Genomic DNA, 19836 nt, shown 5'->3' with positions numbered 1-19836 from the left:
GGGGCAGCTTTTCACGTGTTGAAAAACTGATACTAAATATTTGAACCCAACAGCAGAGTAGTTTTCTTAAGAGGGTCTTAATATTTAAGATTTATCCTCTATAAATAGATCATCTTCAGTCATCAATAAATTATCTTTAATTGGTATTATTAGAACTGCCAAGGCATATTACTCTTTAGTAGAGGAGTAAATATTATGAGTGTGAATTAATATACAGGCTGCATCATCATAAAAATGCTAAGCACAAGCTTCAATTTAAAAACTTTAAATAACTTGTCAGGGGGGACTTAAGGAGAAAAGTTTGTGGGTTTTTGAGATGGCAAAGAGATAAGAAAACTGGAATTTAGGTATGTGAAACACAGAAATAAATCCATTTTTTTTTAGCCGGTAGTATGCAAAGTTAGTGCAAATGTAGAACTTGTTCCCTGTATCATGGTGCATGTCCGGGCTTTTTCTTCCCTGAGGATGAGAAAGGAGCAAACAGCTCCAGACAAAGACTGTTGTAAGTAACTGCACTTTGATCCTTTATTCCTATTTCTCTGGGGTTTCAATATATCAAAGGTATTTCAAGAAATCTTACGTTGCTTTTTTTTTTTCCTGGCCTGGCAGTATCAGATATATGGATGGTTTTGTCTTCACATCATCAGAAATAAGACAAAATCGGAGATGAGTGGGGGAGGGCTGTTACTTGCCTGAGGCTACCCAGTCTCTTTTAAGTGGCTGTTTTTACGGGGCTGATCTGTGCTTTTCCCTCCCAGTTTCATGAGACAAAGTGTAGGAAGTTTTCACTTTTACATAATGGAGCAGATCAGCATCAAAAAACAACAAGAGAAGGTTGAGATAAAGAGAAAACAAAAACGAAAGCGAGGGGGAAAATGTCAGAAAAAAGCTGCACGCTAGTGTGTGATCGCTGTGACCTGAGCAAAAGAAATACGAGCTGCATCTCGGTAAAAATTCCCCCACTAGTGGGTGCAGTCGCTGCCCTCGATTTGTAATAAATGCAACTATTCAATTCTGTTGAGGCTGCAGACAGGCGAAACAGGAGATTGTACCCGAAAACTGAGAGTCATAACTGAGTCTTCTCCTTTTACACTTCCCCTCCATTCCTTCCACCCCAAACAGATGTATGTGAAGACGAATAAAACAACCAGCACAGATCAATCCAGCCTTGAGGGAGTTCTTGGATTTGGTCTTGCAGGGAATGGCTTGACAGGGGATTGAAGGTATTGCCTTTGGTGTTTTATGACTGTTCAGAGGAACAGAACTTTATAGGTAATCTCTTTTATTCATAGCAAACCACAGCCAACAAACAAAACTCTTCAACCAACAGCAAGGGTTTGTTTCAAAGAATTGTCACTCAAGAACCTACTTGTTTCTCCAGCTTCCAGAACCAGCAAGGTCTAATGCTGTTCCCTGATAGTTCCCATCCTACCTGTGCACTGCTGAACAGCCTGAGGTGACAGATGAGGTCTGCCTGAGGCCTGGATACTGAACTATTGTCTTTGCATTAACCAAAGGATGTAACCTGGAGATTGAAGTGGCTTTTTACTGACATTTTGTGCTTGTTATTTGACTATGGACAATATCTGATCAGTTACTCCCATGTTTCTTTTTTGTTAGAAATTGATGATTTTAAAATTCACCAAACCTTGAGGGAAGTGAGGTCCCCACACCTGTCAGTGTTGAACCCATGTCCATGTACCCCACCAGCTGCTCAGTAGCTGATGAGGGTTCAGGTCCTCGTGTGGACTCTTGAGTGTTACTTCAAGCTGTGTGACTCCCCCAGCTATTTCTTTTCCAGTGCCATCTGTAACAGGCTCATGCATTTTCTCTAATTTGTGACCTCCTTTCCCCTGTCCCCCCTCCCAAATGTTCCTGCAAACCCTGTGCCCTTTTTGCTTTGAAAACCTATTTTTCCTTCTTAGCAGAAAACGTCAGCTTGCTTCTGAAGTCCTGTTGTACCAAAAGACATAATACATTATCAAAAGAATCCATCTCCATTAAAATCACGACCTACTGTGCTTTGCAGAATTAGTCGGGGGTTCCTTATAAAGATGGGTGCAGTTTCTTGCCCTGTGCAGGTATTGTTTATCCTCTATTAATTCCTTCATGATTAATAACAAGACAAAGATTTTAGTCAAGTGTAAGCAGCCCAGGAAGGAGCAGGGGGGAAGCTCTGTGGCAGGTGGCAGCAAGTTACCGCCACAGGGGCACAAAGGCACTGCCGGCAGGGTTGGAATGGCAAGCAGAGCTGGCACGGGGCCGAGTGCCATGGATTGTCCAAAGAGGCATCTGTGAAAGGCTCAGGATCCTGAATCCTGGCTGCCATGGTGCTCTGAACTCAGTGGCAGCTGGGAGTCTCTGCCTTGGGCAGGGGATTGCTGCTGTCAACAAGGTGACTGGCAGTGTCTCTCTCCTTTTGGTCTCAGCAGCCTCTAGTTCCTGCTGAGTTCGTAGCAGCCTGTCCAGCATCTCATCTCAGAAATAAAGGTACAATCTGCTGTGCCACTCCTCAAAGGTACCTTACCCTTTGCAGTGCTGACAGCATGAAAGAAAACAGAGATCCCTTAAATTAATCCCATATTCAGTAACCATGCATGACTAAAAATTAGTTATGTGTTCTGTACATCACTTCATCAACTCATATTGCATCTGTAGTATCTCAAACAGTTGCTGGAATTTTAACTGCTATGTTTAAAGCCAGTGGCTATATTAGAAAGTAATGTCGACAGATATTAATCCTCTAAACAGAACTGACTCTCCTTGGCAAAAGTGTGGTTTCAAAACAGGACATTCAGAGTAAGTTGTTACATTCCACTTGGCACCAGCAGAATTTGTGTGGTAGTTCTGGGTTGCTCTTCAGAAATCTCTGTAATTATTTAATTTCAAGCATGTCACTTTCATTTCTGAGACATTATTTCTATGAACACCGAATGTTCAATAATACATCTTGGTTTTACTGGGGTATGGATATGTAATTTAAGAGTGGAGAACAAAATAACGTTCCTAATGCAGCAGGAAAGACAGATTTGCAAGAACTCCTTTTACTGATATAAATTTCACCTCCATTTAGAGAGCTAACATATTGCCAGATTAGCTAGACCAGCAAAAGCACTGTGAAAGCCACTTCTTAAATGGCAAATAAAAATATCTCATTTGATTTTTTTTTATCCCAAGTATAACAGAGATTACAAAGAATCCTGGAACGTATTATGCAAGCACAGAGAGATAACTTTACAAAGTTATGCACTGCAGAATTATCACCTTCTCAAAAGCACATGGAAGATGAAGGGAAGCAGAGTATCTTGTATAGACAAATTGGATATGTCAGTGCAAGTGTTTTAACTGCTTGCAGAAAATGCCAAGTGATTTGTAATGATCACTTTCTTTTGTCGTCTCCCTTTATCTTGTAGCAGAGTGACAGTCTGGTTCTGAGAAATAACAGAATGAACCACCCATACAGCCTGTTTCTGTAACTTCTTTCTTCAGTATATATGTAGGGTTCCCAACACAAGTACTGATCCCAGTCCGGCTTGGAAAAAACAAAAAAAAAAAAAAGGGAAAAACATGACAAAACTGGGCTTAAGCAGCATGAATGTGGCTCTCTCTGGAGAAGTGTAAAAGACAATTGCACCAATTACATGCTGGTTTTGGAACTCCATGTAGCCTAAGCCTATTGAAATATATATTTTAAGCGGGAGAGGAGGGGAAGGAGGATGCTCTGGAATGAGGCCTGGAGCTAGAATGCTGTTGCAAAGGCAGCAGTAGGAGGGAGAGCTATAAACTGGCTGCAATCCTCAAATTAAAAAAAGGTCCGGAAACATTTAAATGCCAAATTATGTGACACCTTTCATTCCTGTTTTTTTCTTTTGTCCTTAATTTTCCATTTAATTGACTGAAACTTTTCCTATTTATGCCACCAACTGTGTAAACTGGGCTGACTAAAGGCATTTTTATTTTTCTCTACTCTAGCCTGACAAACTGCTTATGCAACAGCTTACACCTTTAATAATACCAATAAAACTGCATCAGAACTTTTAAAAAACCACAGATTTCTTAGCATCAAGGCCTGAGAGAACTTACTGCAGTGCTGGCATGTGACAAGAGGCAATTTATAAGGAATTAACTCTGACAGTCACTTTATACAGCTGATTTTCAAAGATCTAGGCACTAAAGATGTGTTAATGAGGGTACTGAGGCTTCATAATTAATTATATTAGCATCTCTTTGTTACTCTCTACAACGGTAGTGGCTGGTTGACATTTCAATGGGAGTCTGGTGGTATTCTTTGTGATTATTATCCAGGAGTACAGTTATACCTTAGCTCCCAGAGGGAAACGTTGCATGTAAATGCCGCTGTGAATTGCAGGGGCTTTTGGAGCTCAGTAAAAGCCCTTGAAGGAGACCCCGCTGGAAACTGAATGGATGTCAGTAAAATTTCTCCAGTCTGGAGTCTCTCTTCAGATATGGACTCTCCTCCCCCTTCCTTTCCCTACCCCCCTTGCTTCCACTGAGCTGGTCCTTCTCACAAGGCTTAAGAACAGCAACATCCAGCCCTTGCTGAATGTCGAGTTCCAGACCCCTAAAGGAAGGAATACTGACCTCAACAAAGCAGTGAACAAAGTAAACCTGAAAATAGGGAATATTTTCATAGGCTTGAATTTTCAGTGCAATAAAACCAGAGCTGCCAGAAGGAGTCCCAGAAGTGGTGAGTCAGATAATAGATGTACGGCTGTAGTGGGAGGGAAATGGTCTCCACTTTGTTTTATACCACCCCACCCCCCCTTTACAAAGGCAGATGAAATTATTTTCCAGTCATACCACTGCAAAAACAAACACGGAGTTTAAAGGTTATTTCCTTTGTGTGTTTCTGAGAGACATTAGTTTTGACTCCAAAGGGGAAAGAAAGATGTTTTGTCAATGACCTCAATTTCTACTCTGAAAGTTTTTACAGTATCACCTGAGGTGGCAGAGCTGCTCTTTTGTTTACTGATATATTCCACTTGTTTGTGATAATTTAAAAAAACTTGCAAAACCAAATTGCTGTTTTTCACACCAGTTGCAGTTAGAACCTTGTCATGGTTGGGCTCAGTTAAGGGCACGGTTTGACAAACATCTCTGCTAAGTGAAACTTGTGCAAAGTGTTCCTCACTCTTTCGTTCCTGCCTTCCTGGGACTCTTATTTGTAACATTGTTCCTGCATCTGCACCAGGGAACCACATCAGAGTACTAGTCTGAGTTTTTTTAAAAAAGGGGGTTGTGAGGACTATTTCTAATTGAAATCAGATTCAGATTCAATTTAACACACACAAAAAGAAAATCACTGGCACAATGCAGGAACAATGTAAAGGGGAAGAGGGGAGGAATGTGTGGTGGAGAATGCTAAACTAGAGACTTCTACCAAAAAATTGTTTGTCAAACCATGTCCTGACTTTACATTCTTCCAAGCCAGAACCATTCTTTGCTCTGTGTGCAGGTAGAACCTCACATGCAGGGATTACAGTTGCAGGACTCTCAGAGCTATTGCAATACCAAAAAATAATAACTGTTCCTACAGACTGACACAATTAACCAAATTCCACTCACAGATCATAGTTGGCAACTCATGCAGCATTTTATGTAGCTGAAGTTGGAGACCAGTTCTATTCCTGAGTTCCATCTCTGGCTTTAATGAGCAATAACTCTGAATAACAATAACGCATTCAGTTCACCTACCAGTAAAAGAATTACTTTCCTCACAGAGCTTTTTACATTTAACCAGATTTTTAAAATGAGCTTTGACATTCTCAGATGAAAAGAATAATGTGCACAATGCATTATTATAGCAAAAACTGTATATGACAGATTCCTACATGTTTTCCTGTCTTTTGTCTCACCTTTCCTGTCACCATACTCCTACACGGGACTCAATACACACTGTAAAGGTTTGAGTAACGCCAACTTCAGACTAATGAATTGTAATTAATGTACTTGTTCTTTGCTGAGCAATGTTGTGTGTGTTTATTTTTATCTGATACTTTTTGGATAGAGACAGAGGTTACTCCCCCTGAGAGTGCAAATATCAATAGTACTCTACATAACAAGGGGAAGTTTTTAATGATTCCCACAAAAACCGCTGCCACTTGGTAACAAGACAATGGATGAAATACACTGAGTGTAAAGTTTTTGCCTCTGGTGCTATTCCCAAGGGACCAAATCTAGAAGTGATAGTCAGCTTTGCCTAGGATTCAGCAAGAGTTTTCCTGCTGTAGGGCTCAGGAGATGATAAATAAGAGTTTTAAGAATTGGCCAGAATTAAAATCCTGGAAAGCAAACATTTATAAATTGACTCTGTAGAATGTTGTCTCCCTTTTAATTTCCCTATGAGTGGAGAAGATGGAGAGGATCTTCTGTATATCACCTTGCAGAAGCACAAGGTACAGTTTTATCTCATCCTCAGCATGTCTGAAAAGCTTATGCCTCATGTTCAGCAATGTCAACAGTTCTGCTGATTTTCAATTTAATATTTTAAAGAGTATTTTAACTGCCTCTTTGCCTCTAGTATCTGGGAACAAGCACAGGTGTTATGTAACCATACATCTCTTCATGGATTACAAGCAAGTGCTCTGGTAAATTAGAGATGTTGGTGCAGAAACAATAAAAGTCAGGTTTAGCAACGATGTCTAATGGATATTTCATAAAAAATAAAAATAAAAACTAATACAAATAGGATCACTGTATTTATTCAGTGACATATTATTAGTCACTGCCTGTTGTCTGTGTTACTGAACTGCTGTCCTCCTTCAAGGCAATTATCAGTCCTGAAATATTTTCATCCAAAGGTTTAAACTCCAACAACTGTGAGGACATGTGGAAGATTCCTCTGTTATTATCTCACCCTTCCGTTCTAACATGAATGCTTGACTGGGAAGGTCTGTGACTAGTGGAGATGAATAAACAGTAGGAGCTGGTATTTAACTGGTTAATGTGTGTGCCAAAATGTGTGTGTAGAGCCGGGGAGGCTCAGCAGTTTCTGGGGGCTGTCAGACTGATCACACACAGTAAACCAGCCCCGTGTCTCTGCCTGTGGCTCCCAGCAAGCCCTGATGTGCCAGTCAGGCTTTGCTATCAAGTACAAGCTTGTGTGTTCTTCAAATGTGTCTTCAACTCACAGGTGTGCTCAGTAACTTGAAAGCTTTCATATACTCCAAAAACTTGTCTTGCAGTCCAAGGAGGAATCTTTGTTCTTAATACAGAGCCCAAGCCTGCAAGTTCTCTGTGGAAAACCAGGCTCCCAGCATAGAGGGACAGTTGTTAAGCAGTTTCAGCCATGGTAAAATGATCCTTGTTTTGTATTCCTCTACAATAATTTCCAGTTATTTGGGGTGGAGGGCTGTGAAACCATGAGTTGCTATTAATTACGTTGACTTACTTGCATGATTGTATATACGCCCATTTTGCCTTGCAGAAATATTTAGGGGGAGATTCACTCCTCTTTTTTCACACATCACTGCATTATATTGGAGAGGATTTTAGCACATTTTCTGATTTCATTTGCCAAACTGGGGGTTCAAGTTTACAATTTACAGCTGACTTGACAGTCCAGAAAGTACACGATTACCAGTTATGTCTCTGTCTTGTAGCAACGTATCCAACCAAGGAAGGAAACACTGGAGATCTGAACTCCAGAGTTTAGAACTTGAGTTTAGTCAATTCTTGAAGAAAATGTGCAGTTATAACTGTACATTTAAACCCTCAACAGTTAGTCAAGGACTAAAACTGTCTTAGAGGTTAGCTACAGGTCATGAAAACATTAGAAAGATTTGAAGGGAGGTAACTATATTAATAAATAAACCCTCTACAACTTTTTGGGTTCTTTTGTTACTTTTTCAGAGATATTAAATTAATATTATTTTACTATTTACATGTATTTATATTATTTTAAATATTTATATATTATCAATATACCTCTTTTTGTTGATAATAGCTAATTACAAGGTAGTAAAAACAGATCTTGGAAATGTATGGTTTTTAACAGTACAGCAATTAAAATTCATGATTACTTGGTTTTAGATCACAGAATATCACTATAATCGTGTACTTCAGGAATACCTGGTAATTTACAGACTAAACAAGGGGTTCTAGTAGGGAACTGACAGGTGCCACTTGTTCCTGCTTGGAACAAGTTAACTTGTTGCTTTTTAGCTTTCAAACTTGCCACCTGTATTTCAAATTAATGAATGTCAAAGACCAATCTATAGAAAGACAATATAGTAAATTACAGGTGGAAAAAGAGGAAAAAAACACAAGCAGATACAATTGCATAGTCAAGAGACCCAAACGAAACAGAAGGAAGAAAATCAAGCTGCACACAGGAGTTTACCTTGTCTGAATTGGAAGAGATCCAAATTAATCAGTCTTGGGAGATGTTGACAGAATAAAGAAAGAGTCATCTTGCTGTGATGGGCTTCAGGAAAGCCTTGAGACATCCTCCCCTTGGGGAGGATTTCATAATCTTGCATTTATAAAGTTGTGATGCTTTGCTTACCTTTTATGTCCAGCATTTACAATTGCTGTATGTAAAACCAGAGAAGTAAGGGATGGCAGCTCCTCTCTCCTGCTGTTGGCACAGGGAAGCACAACACGAACCCTGCACATGCCACAGCCCTTGTGGGTGGCAGTGGAAGCGAGGACATAGCTGGTGGGAAGTGACAGCTGGGAATACAAAAGAAAAAAACAATGGGGATTTGGAAGCAACAGGTGGGAGCAGGATTCAGAAAAGTATAGTCAGGACTACTGAGGAGGCAGGAACTAAGCCGGGCCTCATTGAGTAGGTCCAGTAAAAGAACAACTTGAAGAGGCAAAACAGGAAATGAGCAGGAAGACTATGCTAATGTTGTATGACTAGGGAAGCAAATACAGACAGCAAATTCCTACTTCATCAAAACTGTCTTTGTTTCTTAACCCGACCTGTATCCTAACACTCAGCTGTGAATGATATGCTGCTGCTTTTGGTAGAAAAGAGTGACTTGGCTATTCCTTTAAGAGCAAAGGCAGGCGAGCTGTAGCTGTGGAGCTTCACTGAGCTCTTCCATGACAGGTGGACAGGAAAGGAACAAAAAGGGTTATTTAAAGTCTGCCTGCTCTCGGTGCAGTGGCAGGTGTGCTGGCAGGCAGCTCTGTGACCTTCTGGAGTTGAGCTCCCCAGTAACTGAGCTGGATGTGACTGACAGGGCTCTGTGCCTTCAACACAGAATGTCCCAAGTTATTTATATGGGTTTGTTTAGTCTCGAGGAGGCTCGGAGGCACCTCATTGCTCTCCCCAACCACCTGAAAGGAGGGATGGGAGCCGGTGTCTTCTGCCTTGCCTGCAGTGAGAGACCTTAAGCTCAGATGGGAGATTCTGAAATAATATTTAAGAGAAATTTTTCCCTGCTAGGGTGGCCATGCTTTGGAATAGGTGGGGTCACCATCCCTGGAGGTGTTCAGGAGGTGTCTGGATCTGGTTCTGGGTGATGTGCTTTAATGGTTTGGGGATTACAGTGGTTGTACTGGGTGAACATTGGACATGATGTTCTTAAAGGTCTGTTACAACCTCGGCGATTCCATGACTGCTTTGTGCCATGTCGCAGGTAAGGAAGGCAGCGCAGGGAGACGTGGATGCAACATCCCCAGAGCGCGGCAGGCTGGAAACGCGACCTCCCTACCGGCAGGGAAGCGCTGAGCCTACAACCGGGGGAAACACCTCAGGCAGCCGTATTCTGAGCACTGTTTGGGGATCGGAGGTCCCGAAATCCATTCGTGCCCCGGGATGTCCCCCGGTCGGGGGAGAGGACGGGCCCCATCCCAGCCGCACCAAGAGGTCGGTGCCCCCGCAAGCCGTGAGGGGACGGGGCGCAACTCACGGGGCCTCGCGCGCGCCGACACAGGGAGGGCGCGCGGGCACGTGCAGCGCACGCATGCGCGGCCCCTTCTCCTACACACCCCACACGCACCCCCACCCTCCCGCGCGCGCCGTCCTCTGTGTCTCCGCGCCGCGGCCACGCCCCCCAACGCTCCATGACCAATGAGCGTCCGGCTTGGGGCGGTCGGGGGGCGCGGCCTCTCCACGGCTGCGCACGCGGGACCTCCCTGGCGCGTGTGTGTGTGCGGAGAGCAGTGCGCCTGCGCATCGTACCGCCCGCGGCACAGCGCGCCCGGGGCGGGGGGCTCGGTGCGCACGCGCAGTGCGGCCGCCGTGGCCCGGCCGGGCGGAGGGGGGGGCCGCGCATGCGCGCCGCGTGCCCGCCCCTCGCCAGCAGCAGAGGAGGAGGTGGCGGTGGCGGCTCTGGGCGAGGGAGCGCGAGGGGAGTGAGAGGCGCCGTTGCCGCCCCGGTATCCGGCAGGACCGCGTGGAGGAGGCGGGAGCGCCCCGGCGGCGGAGAGACCTGAGTGGCGGCGGGAGCAGCAGCAGCAGCAGGAGGAGTCAGTGCCCGGCCCCCCCTCCCCGCGCAGCCCCGTTGCAGCCCCCCCCTCCCTCCCGCCCTCCGCGCTCCGCAGCCACCAACATGTCGGCGCCGGCGGCCAAAGTCAGTAAGAAGGAGCTGAACTCCAACCACGATGGGGCCGACGAGACCTCAGGTGAGGCCGCGCCGGGGGCGGGACGGGAATGGCGGCAGCCGGCGCGGCCTCCGCCTCGCGCCGACCGCCATTTTCCCCCGCCGCACGGGCCGCGGCCGCGCCGGGGGCGGGCGGAGCGCGGGCCCGGCCGGGCGGATGTGCAGGCCCGGCGGCGGCGGGAGGAGGCCATGTTAGCGCCCTTTTGTCTACGCTGCCCGCCCGGCTTCCCTCCCCGCGGGGCCGGGCGGGGGGCGCTGCGGCTCGGCGGAGCAGCGGGACCCCCCCGCCGCCCCTCCCGGAGCAGCATCCGCGGAGCCTCATTGTGCTCCGCCGCCGCCGCCATGATGCGCCGCCGCCACCCGCGCCGGCCCCACGTGCGATCTCGGCTTTTAAAGGTCGGGGTTGCCCCTGGCTGCAGCGACTTCCCCACGTGCGTCCTCCGCGCCGGGAGAGGCAGAGCTGTCCCCCAGCGCGGGCCGGGCCGTGCGGGACGCGCACCGGGCGCTGCTCCGCTCCAGCCGCTTCCCGCTGCCGCTCATTCATCTCCCGCGCGATGGGTAAACAGCGCTCCGTAACCCCGGCCTTGGCCAAACTTGGTCCAGGGGAAGTGCCCTTTAGAAAATATCTGCTAAGCGGCGGCTTTTGCGTCTCTTTTATTTGTAGCTATTTTTGAATGTTCTTTTCGGTTTTTGGAAGGTGGCGCGTGCCCAGATAGGCTATTTCTATTGATATTCCAGCGCTCTGTAAACTACTTTACGTTTCTCCAGATGTGTTGGTCGTAGCAAACGTGGCTTACAACTTTTTAAATAAAATATTAATGGCTCATAGTTTACGTTGGCTTGTAAAAGAGTGTAGCGGGATCTGAGCTGTGGTTTCTAAGGGTGAACTCAGTTTCAGGGCTGTTTTATCAAACTTTGCTGTGCCTCAGCTGCAGCACTCCCTGTAAAGCTGGTGCTTTGAGGCCTTGTAACTCTTGTGACATTTAATAGAAATACCTGAGAGCTTCTACAGTAAGTCACTAGATAATTTCTCAAAGACAAACCCCAGGTGATTTATCAGGCTTGTGAATGAAGGGCTATTGACACATTTTCATCTCTTTTTCAGAAAAAGAGCAACAGGAAGCAATTGAACACATTGATGAAGTACAGAATGAAATAGACAGGTAAACATTATCTAAATTTAAAATGTTTTAGCAGAAATTGAAATGTAGCTGACAAAAGTGAAAGTGTTTAGTATAAAGTGAGCACTCAGTAGTGCTCAGTGTCTTTGAACTCTGCCAAGATATATCTGTGTTCTGACTTGATTAGAGACATTAAAATAACAAAGAAGTGTCCTGGTTTCTTGCTTAATTGTGTATAATTAAAGAGGTAGAACTTGAGTTTAAAATTTTTAATTAATTGTGGTATTTTTGATAATAGAAATGTATTTTGCCCTGGCTTCTCAGTTTAATGTGTAAGCTGTTTGGCTAAAGTATTTCCCTGTTAGCAAGCAGAACCAAACACTTGGCTGAAAAGTCAGCTTTTATTTTACATTTTTATTATAATATTCATATGCTTGCGCAGTAATACACAGAAAATATCTCTGAGGTGTTAATTTTGTATGCCAAAGGTCTTGGGGCTGTGGGTTCTGTATCAGTCCCTGCCTGCATGTTCTCTCCATGCCCAGTGTCCTACAGGGACTGCAGGTGGCTGTTGGGGCTGTGAATGTGTGAAGCTGTTGCAGTGTGAGAGCTTTGCCTTTTTGCAACAACAGCTCAGTTTTAAGTCTTCAGATTTTACTTGAACAGGGTGCAGAATTTCTTTGCTGTAGCTTTCTTGCCTGCTTAAAAGTTTTAGGGTGCAGGTGATAGGGCTGTGTTACCCTTCTGCAGGTTTTATGCAGGCAGAATGTTCAAGAGGTAAAATACTGCTTTGTGTTTAGAAGGTTCCATTCAGACCAGTGAGATTGCTTCTGGCAGAGTGTTTTTTTTTAACAGTTGTTAAAAAAAAAAGCTCTGAGCTTCTGGGGTTTTTGGGACACTTCATCTGCAGAATATGGCAGACTGGTCTTATCAAACTTTTAGTTAACTGCTCTGATGTGTCCTTAAATCCCAGTTCTCTCCCTGTGGTTAACATGGCTCTTTCTATTACAGACTGAATGAACAAGCCAGTGAGGAAATTTTGAAAGTAGAACAGAAATACAACAAACTCCGCCAACCATTCTTCCAGAAGAGGTCAGAATTGATCGCCAAAATCCCAAATTTCTGGGTAACAACATTTGTCAACCACCCACAAGGTACATTCTTAACAGCCCTCTTTTTTTCCCCTGTAAATTCAGTGTTTGCTTGTTTGTTATGTGAGTGCCTTAAAGCTCCAAGGGTCTAGTGGAGTTGTTACTAAGCATACAAAACCCTTCCTTTCTGTCCTTTTTTTAAGCTTTTTATTTCTCGCACTTGTTGGCCAAAGGAACATCTTGTTTATTAAAGTATTTCAATCTTAAAATTTATTTCTGCATTCTAAATTGCAAATTTCCCACTTTATTCAGTTCATTGAGAACTTCGAGCAAAAAAAGCAAAGAAAAAAATTGTTTTAGATTGTTAATGTGTTCTTTACTGGGAAGTGAGCTCCTTGGGACTCCTGACAATAAACTTTCTACAAAACAAGTTTGTACACTGCTTAGATTGGGCAAACTACATGTATGAAAATCTGTTTGAGAGGGAAGGGTGGGTATGTGTGGGTAGGCTCTTGGCTGGTAGCTTAAAAAGAAAGAGCCATGAGGAGTTGGCTTGGACAGATGTGTTGCTTTTTAGATCTTCCTGGCTATCAGTTTCCTGTGTTTTGCCTAATGGGAGATTCCTCTTTCTCTCTCAGTATCTGCACTGCTGGGAGAAGAAGATGAGGAAGCACTGCATTACTTGACCAGAGTTGAGGTGACAGAATTTGAAGACATCAAATCAGGTTACAGAATAGATTTTGTAAGTACTTTAAATGGTTCATTCACTTGTGATTTGCTGTCATTTTGTCAATGTAATTGTGTGGTGGGTTGTAGTTTATAACTTAAATCTCTACAGTTACCTGTTTAGTGCCAGGTTTGACTTGTTAATGTGTGTTTCCATTCTGTGGGTTCTAACTCTTTGCTTTCCACTCTGCAGTATTTTGATGAGAATCCCTACTTTGAAAATAAAGTTCTCTCCAAAGAGTTTCACCTCAATGAAAGTGGAGACCCATCTTCAAAATCAACTGAGATCAAATGGAAATCTGGAAAGGTATGTGTTGCATTTGGGAGAGCACAAGTGTGACCAGTTGAAAACATTACCCAGTGTATTAGCTTGTCTCTTGCTTGGCCAGGATCTAGACTGTGTTGTGTTGTTTCCTTAAAATAACTATTAAATGAAGAATTCCAAGGACAACAGGTTTGGGGGGATCAGATAGCAGTGTGTGGTCTTGTTTTATATTTTCCTCTGTTTCTTCGACTTCGTTTCCAGATGCCACATCTTTTGTAGAATTTTCAGCCATAATAATGTGGGCATAACTGTCACCCAGGCAGTGTTCAAGAATCGTTAATTTACTGATTTATTTCTGTAGAAGTTCTTCAGTGTTATCCTGAAGATTTTGAAATGAGTTTTTAAAAGTAGAGCTGAGGCTTGCAGTTAAATTGCAGTTTGTTTTGTCACTCTCAGACCAAGGAGAATATTTAATGTTTTTCGTATTGAGAACTAAAACATTTCTTCTTGTACCAGAAGTCACATTCCTGTACAGACCAGTCATGTGATCTTTACAATACTGCACAAAATCCGTGTGAATTTCGCTCTGTTCTTAAACAGTCTAAACCTATAAATGTTACTGTTCTGTCAGGAGAAAAAAACACTGGAAGTGTGGTGTAACCATATGGTCAAATAAGTAATTTATTTAATTTTGGACTTAACAAAAATATTGTTGCAAACTTAGTACATTTCTTTTCTAGGGTGAGGTGATAGATACAGACCTTACCTGTATTCTTGTAGGCAAAAAGGCTTGGCAGATCTTTATATCCAAATGCTAAAAAAGCTTAGAGGGGTGGAGACTTTCTTAAGTTGGCTGTATGTAGTAGTTGCTGCAGTTACAACTACTCTGAGTAGTCTTTAGTCATTGTGAGACCTTGTAAGTTCAGTGTGTCATTAAACACTTGTCATACTTGTGTTCCCCTGAGATAGGGAAATCAAATGTGAGATTATGTGAGTTTTCAGTGTTCCAGTAGAGGCCATTGAAAGAAACAAGTGGGTTTACTGTTCTCTCATGTTTATGAGAAATGCAATATCTTTTGTCAGTTGTTTGGGCTTCAGATGTCTTTTACAGATTTACCCTCTAAGAGGGAGGGGAAAGTAACTTCTTAGGGTTCTTTAGATAAGTGCATTTTTTAAATGGTGATTATAGGAAAAAAATGCCATAGAAAGATGACTTTAGGGAACTTCTTAACTTTCTTTTCAGGACCTGACAAAACGTTCAAGCCAGACACAGAACAAAGCCAGTAGGAAGAGGCAGCATGAAGAGCCAGAAAGCTTCTTCACCTGGTTCACTGACCACTCTGATGCAGGGGCTGATGAGCTAGGAGAAGTCATCAAGGATGACATCTGGCCAAATCCCCTACAGTACTACTTGGTAGGTACAGCCCTGAGCAGGCCATCTGCACCTGCAGCAGCTCTGGGAAAGAGTGAATTTGATCACTGATTTGATGTGGCAAATGTGTCTTTAAGGTTCCTGATATGGATGATGAAGAAGGGGAAGGAGAGGAGGATGACGATGATGATGAAGAGGAGGAAGGATTAGAGGATATTGATGAAGAAGGAGATGAAGATGAGGGGGAGGAGGATGAAGATGATGATGAGGGAGAGGAAGGAGAGGTGAGTAATCTTGCCCTTCATGCCATTCATGTGGTGTTTGAGAGGGATCTTGTAATAATACCAATTGTGGCAAAGGTGAACTGGCTCTTTTCTGCTCCCCAAGGTGTGAGAACTGTGGCTGCATTAACTTGAGTGGTTTCAGGTAGCAGTAAGTATGCTTGTGTGTATGAGAGGCAGTGGAAGTATATAGTTTCAGGAAATTGGTAAGGGAAGTGCTCTAGGAGAACTAGGATATTAATCTGATAATTAATAAAATTCTGACTTCATGACTGAATATTCTAGCAATGCTTTACATATAAATGGATTGTGTTGATACATGCAGTCATCCTTCCTACTTGTTGGTAGATTTCTGCTTATGGCCAGCCTAGCTAAGACTTTCTGTTGGGTTCAGGAATTAAAACTTTGCTTTAGTAGTAAGTGGGATTTCAGGTTCAGCATCCAGGGTTTTGGGAAGTTAGTTTAGAATGTCTTTGTTTCTTGAAACTGGGTGTGGTGTGTCTGACTTCCAGAAGCACAAACCATGTGCAGTGAGAGGAGGGCTGTGCTGGCCTCTGTTCTATAACCTAGAATTTGGCATGTAAAAGGTGAAGCATTTTGTTCTTTGCAGTTTTAAATGAGGGGGAAGAGATGACCCCTTCATTTTCCACATGTTAAACTCATGTCAGTGTTTGTAATGACTCTTAAGTCACAGTTTCTCAAACCTCTGATGTGTTCTCCTTGGGACATCCAGGGAGTGAGTGATTTCTGTGTGGTCAGTAGTTGGGCACCCAGGGCAAGTGGTGGGTGCCATCCTTTAGTGAGGGAAGGGATGGTCAGAGAGCACCATGAGTAGCACTGTAAAGAGATCTGGTCACTGCATTTGCTATCTGAAGATTAGTGATTAGATTTATTTAATTCTTGCTTATCTTTCAACAGGAGGATGAAGGAGAAGATGACTAATTGAACACTGATGGATTCCAAACCCCCTTTTTACCTTTTTAATTTTTCTCCAGTCCCTGGGAGCAAGTTGCTGTCTTTTTTTTCTTGTGCTAAGTCGCCTTGTTCTCTTGAGGTCTCTTTTTCTCTCCTCTACACCATGGTTCATGATTTCTTTTAGGGAAATATCTTGAGCAGAATACAGTGGAAAAGAATCTACCAGTTTCTGTTTCAAGTTCATTTTTATCCCTTTCTGTCTCAAAACAAAAACTGTTTATGAATTCAACACACCATGTTCTGTGGGAAAAAAGAAAACCTTCTGCTCCCTTCACTCTGCTGGAAGCTGAAGAGTGCTAGGCCCCTGTGTAGTAGTGCATAGAATCTAGCTTTTTTCCTTCTTTCTCTGTATATTGGGCTCAGAGATTACACTGTGTCTCTATGTGAATATGGACAGTTAGCATTTACCAACATGTATCTGTCTACTTTCTCTTGTTTAAAAAAAAAGAAAAAAACGACAAAAAAATAAAAATAAAAATGGGGTTATAGAAGGTCAGCCGGGGTGGGTTTCAGAAGTTTGGGTGGGTTAAGTGGGCATTTTGACAACATGGCTTCTTCTCCTTTGGCATGTTTAATTGTGATGTTTTAACAAACATCCTTGCAGTTTAAGATGACACTTTTAAAATAAAATCTTCTCCTAATGATGACTTTGAGCCCTGCCACTTGATGGAGAATCAGCAGAACCTGTAGGATCTTATTTGGAATTGACATTCTCTATTGTAATTTTGTTCTTGTTTATTTTTAAAATTTTTTTGTTTTGGTTTTTTTTTGGTGTTTTTTTCCTTTTTTTTCTTTTTGGGTTTTTTTTGTTTCACTGGAAAGGAAAGAAAGATGCTCAGTTTTAAACGTTTAAAGTGTACAAGTTGCTTTGTTACAATAAAACTAAATGTGTACACAAAGGGACTGGTTGGTCTTCACTGAAAGAAACAGCTTTTATATCCTTTTTAGAACTTGCTGTAGTTTCTTGGCATTTTTGGGGGCATTTTGTCAGTATTTCTGTAGTGCAGTGCAGCCTTGTGGTTGTGTGGACTGAACCAGTTAATGTAGTTCCCACTATTTCAGTACCTGTAAAGTGTTTCCTGTGGTAGTTCCTACTGCACACTGACTCTTGAGGTCCCTGTAGGGTCATGTGCTGTGTGTGAACACACAGGTATATTCATGTTTTGCAAAAAGGAAAGTCACTTGGTTTGTAGAATTTTTAGTGATCTGCAGTACTGTATCTCCAGTAGATCAGTTTGCATGAAAATACCATGCAAGCTCAAAATAAAAAGACCAAGGGGTGGTTTTAAAATATTTGGGGGTGGTTTTGTAAGTCTTTTCAGTTGAAAACAAATCTTTATTGCAGCTAATTTGGGGGCTATTTCAAAGAGCAAGATTCTTAGTAAAGTTCATGTATAAAAAGTTGCTACTTCACTGCTTTTTTTTTTTCTTGGTAGCAGCATGTATATGTGCTTTAGATACACTGTACTCTCATTTTAAGAGACTGCATTTGAGAAACTTGTAACAATTTCACATAAGAGGGTGTTGGAACTGGTATTCCACAAAATGTAATGGAAGTTGTTTTAACATGCTTTGCTTTTGAAATATTTAAGAAAAAATGTTCTATCAGCTCATCTGAAATTCAAACAGCTCTTTGGATGTGTAGAAAAGACTGTCTTCTGGGAAGACTTGTTATATTCTCTGATTCCTTTTCCTCACAGAATTTGCTGTAGTCAAATTCAGCTTTTTTTGATGCTTAAGAATACACTTGGCAGAACAAGATCAATGTCTGGTTGAGACGTGCACAAATAACGTGTGAGGGAAAACATTCTGTAAGTGTGTGGTCCAGCTTGGATTCAATCCAGTTATCAGAGACAATGCAACGTCCAGTCTCATGTGATCAATGCAAAAATAAGACAACCATGTACTTTATTCCATCTCAACAAAAGCTTCTGCCCTCATCCTGCTTTGCAGAGCCAAGTACAACGTTGAGCAGTAATGGTTTCTTACCATCTAGAGAGAGAAGGAACAAAACCCATGAAGTCCTATAAATTTTAGTGGTTTTTAATTTGATTCCTTTTTGTTGTAAGATTGAAAATAGCTTCCTGTTGTGGTAGAGGGTCGATGTGCTGTTTCTTGCCATGATGCCTCATTACTTAATTTTTGTGTAGTCCTAATTGTAGTTCCTCAAGGAAAATAATCCTTTGCTAGTCTTGAATTCTTTAGGAAAAATATTGTGCCATTGTTGTTCCATCCCTGTTGATTACTAGCAAAAAACTTATAAAAACTGTTTTGAAAGTAATCAAAGCTTCAGGCTCTGTAAAGTCTAATACCAGGAACAAGAAATGAGAAGTCTGGATAATTAAATGCTACTTAAGAGATTTTTCTTGCGCATTCTTTAGGATTTTACAGGGTGCCAAAATACTCTTGCTACTGTACTGATAATACTGAATTTGCTGTGAAACTTGAGTGTTTACTCCTGGCAATGGCTAAAGAGTAAACTGACATGGTAAAAGAATAAACCATATTAGTTAAGTGTTTTTTTTTTTTTTTTTTCCTAGCATGGAAATGATTAGGGATTAACACGTTTCTCTGCAATGCTCAAGAAATACTACAGCTGGCCATTGTCTGCTCTGACTGTTCACTTAATGTCTAATTTGGCTGAATATATGTAATGGGTGTCCATTTTTTACTGGATTTATTTTATATGTGTATAAAGAGCTTTTTAAAAGACATCTACCTTGGATAATAATGGGAGATTCATTCTTATTAAATATCGTTAATTCCCCACTGCTTGAGTTCCTCACATACAGTTAATCCCACCATGTGAAATTTGTCACAGGTGGTAAATGACTTCAGGTTTTTTGGCTTGAATTTCCAGGGCTAGAACATAGAGTTGGCAGCAATTTAATAAAGCTGCTGTGCTGGGGCTATATGGCCTAACTATCTCAAAGGTTATTTTTAAGTTTAATTGCTATAAAATGGAATCTTTTGTCTGTAATTTCTCGTGCCAAAGGAAACAAATACAGCTGAGTGTGTAAATACAGTCAGGAAGGTTTGGGGTTTTTAAAGAGATTATCTGTGTACTTATTAATACATGTCAACATAGTTTCTGTCCCTGTAAACAAGCATTATCTGAATCGATTTCTCAGTCATTTATGATATTCATTTGAATCTGTAAGCTCTTTGTACCACACTAAACCAGGTGCATAAGGATAGTTCTTTGTTTATTGGATGCTGTTCCTGAATTTTGAAGCCATGTTGTTTTTTGTTTTGTTTTGGTTTTTTTTTTTTTTGTTTTTGTTTTTTTAAAGAGAATGAAATCAATGAAATAATTTCTCTGCTGTACCTTCAAGCTATCCTTCTGTTTGAAGGAATTAAAATACATTTAACTGTTACTTGATGTTAAAATTTCTAAGAGTCTTTTTCAAACGAATCAGTTTTTTAGT

General features: G+C 42.1%; 1 protein-coding gene across 1 annotated transcript; it reads left to right on the top strand.

The window, feature by feature from the left end:
* The first annotated feature begins 10243 nt into the window (after positions 1-10243).
* SET (SET nuclear proto-oncogene) lies at positions 10244-17055 on the top strand. The gene is made up of 8 exons (XM_030232338.2): positions 10244-10599; positions 11683-11740; positions 12710-12852; positions 13428-13531; positions 13709-13822; positions 15024-15194; positions 15290-15436; positions 16352-17055. Exons 1-8 carry the CDS (start codon positions 10527-10529, stop codon positions 16373-16375), a joined length of 834 nt encoding a protein of 277 aa, XP_030088198.2. The 5' UTR covers positions 10244-10526; the 3' UTR covers positions 16376-17055.
* Positions 17056-19836: the final 2781 nt, after the last annotated feature.

The sequence above is a fragment of the Serinus canaria genome, chromosome 17 (genome assembly GCF_022539315.1).
Source record: "Serinus canaria isolate serCan28SL12 chromosome 17, serCan2020, whole genome shotgun sequence".
Lineage (NCBI taxonomy): Eukaryota > Metazoa > Chordata > Aves > Passeriformes > Fringillidae > Serinus > Serinus canaria.
The sequence above is the reverse complement of the archived record's forward strand: the minus strand, read 5'-3'. Positions and strand labels throughout refer to the sequence as shown.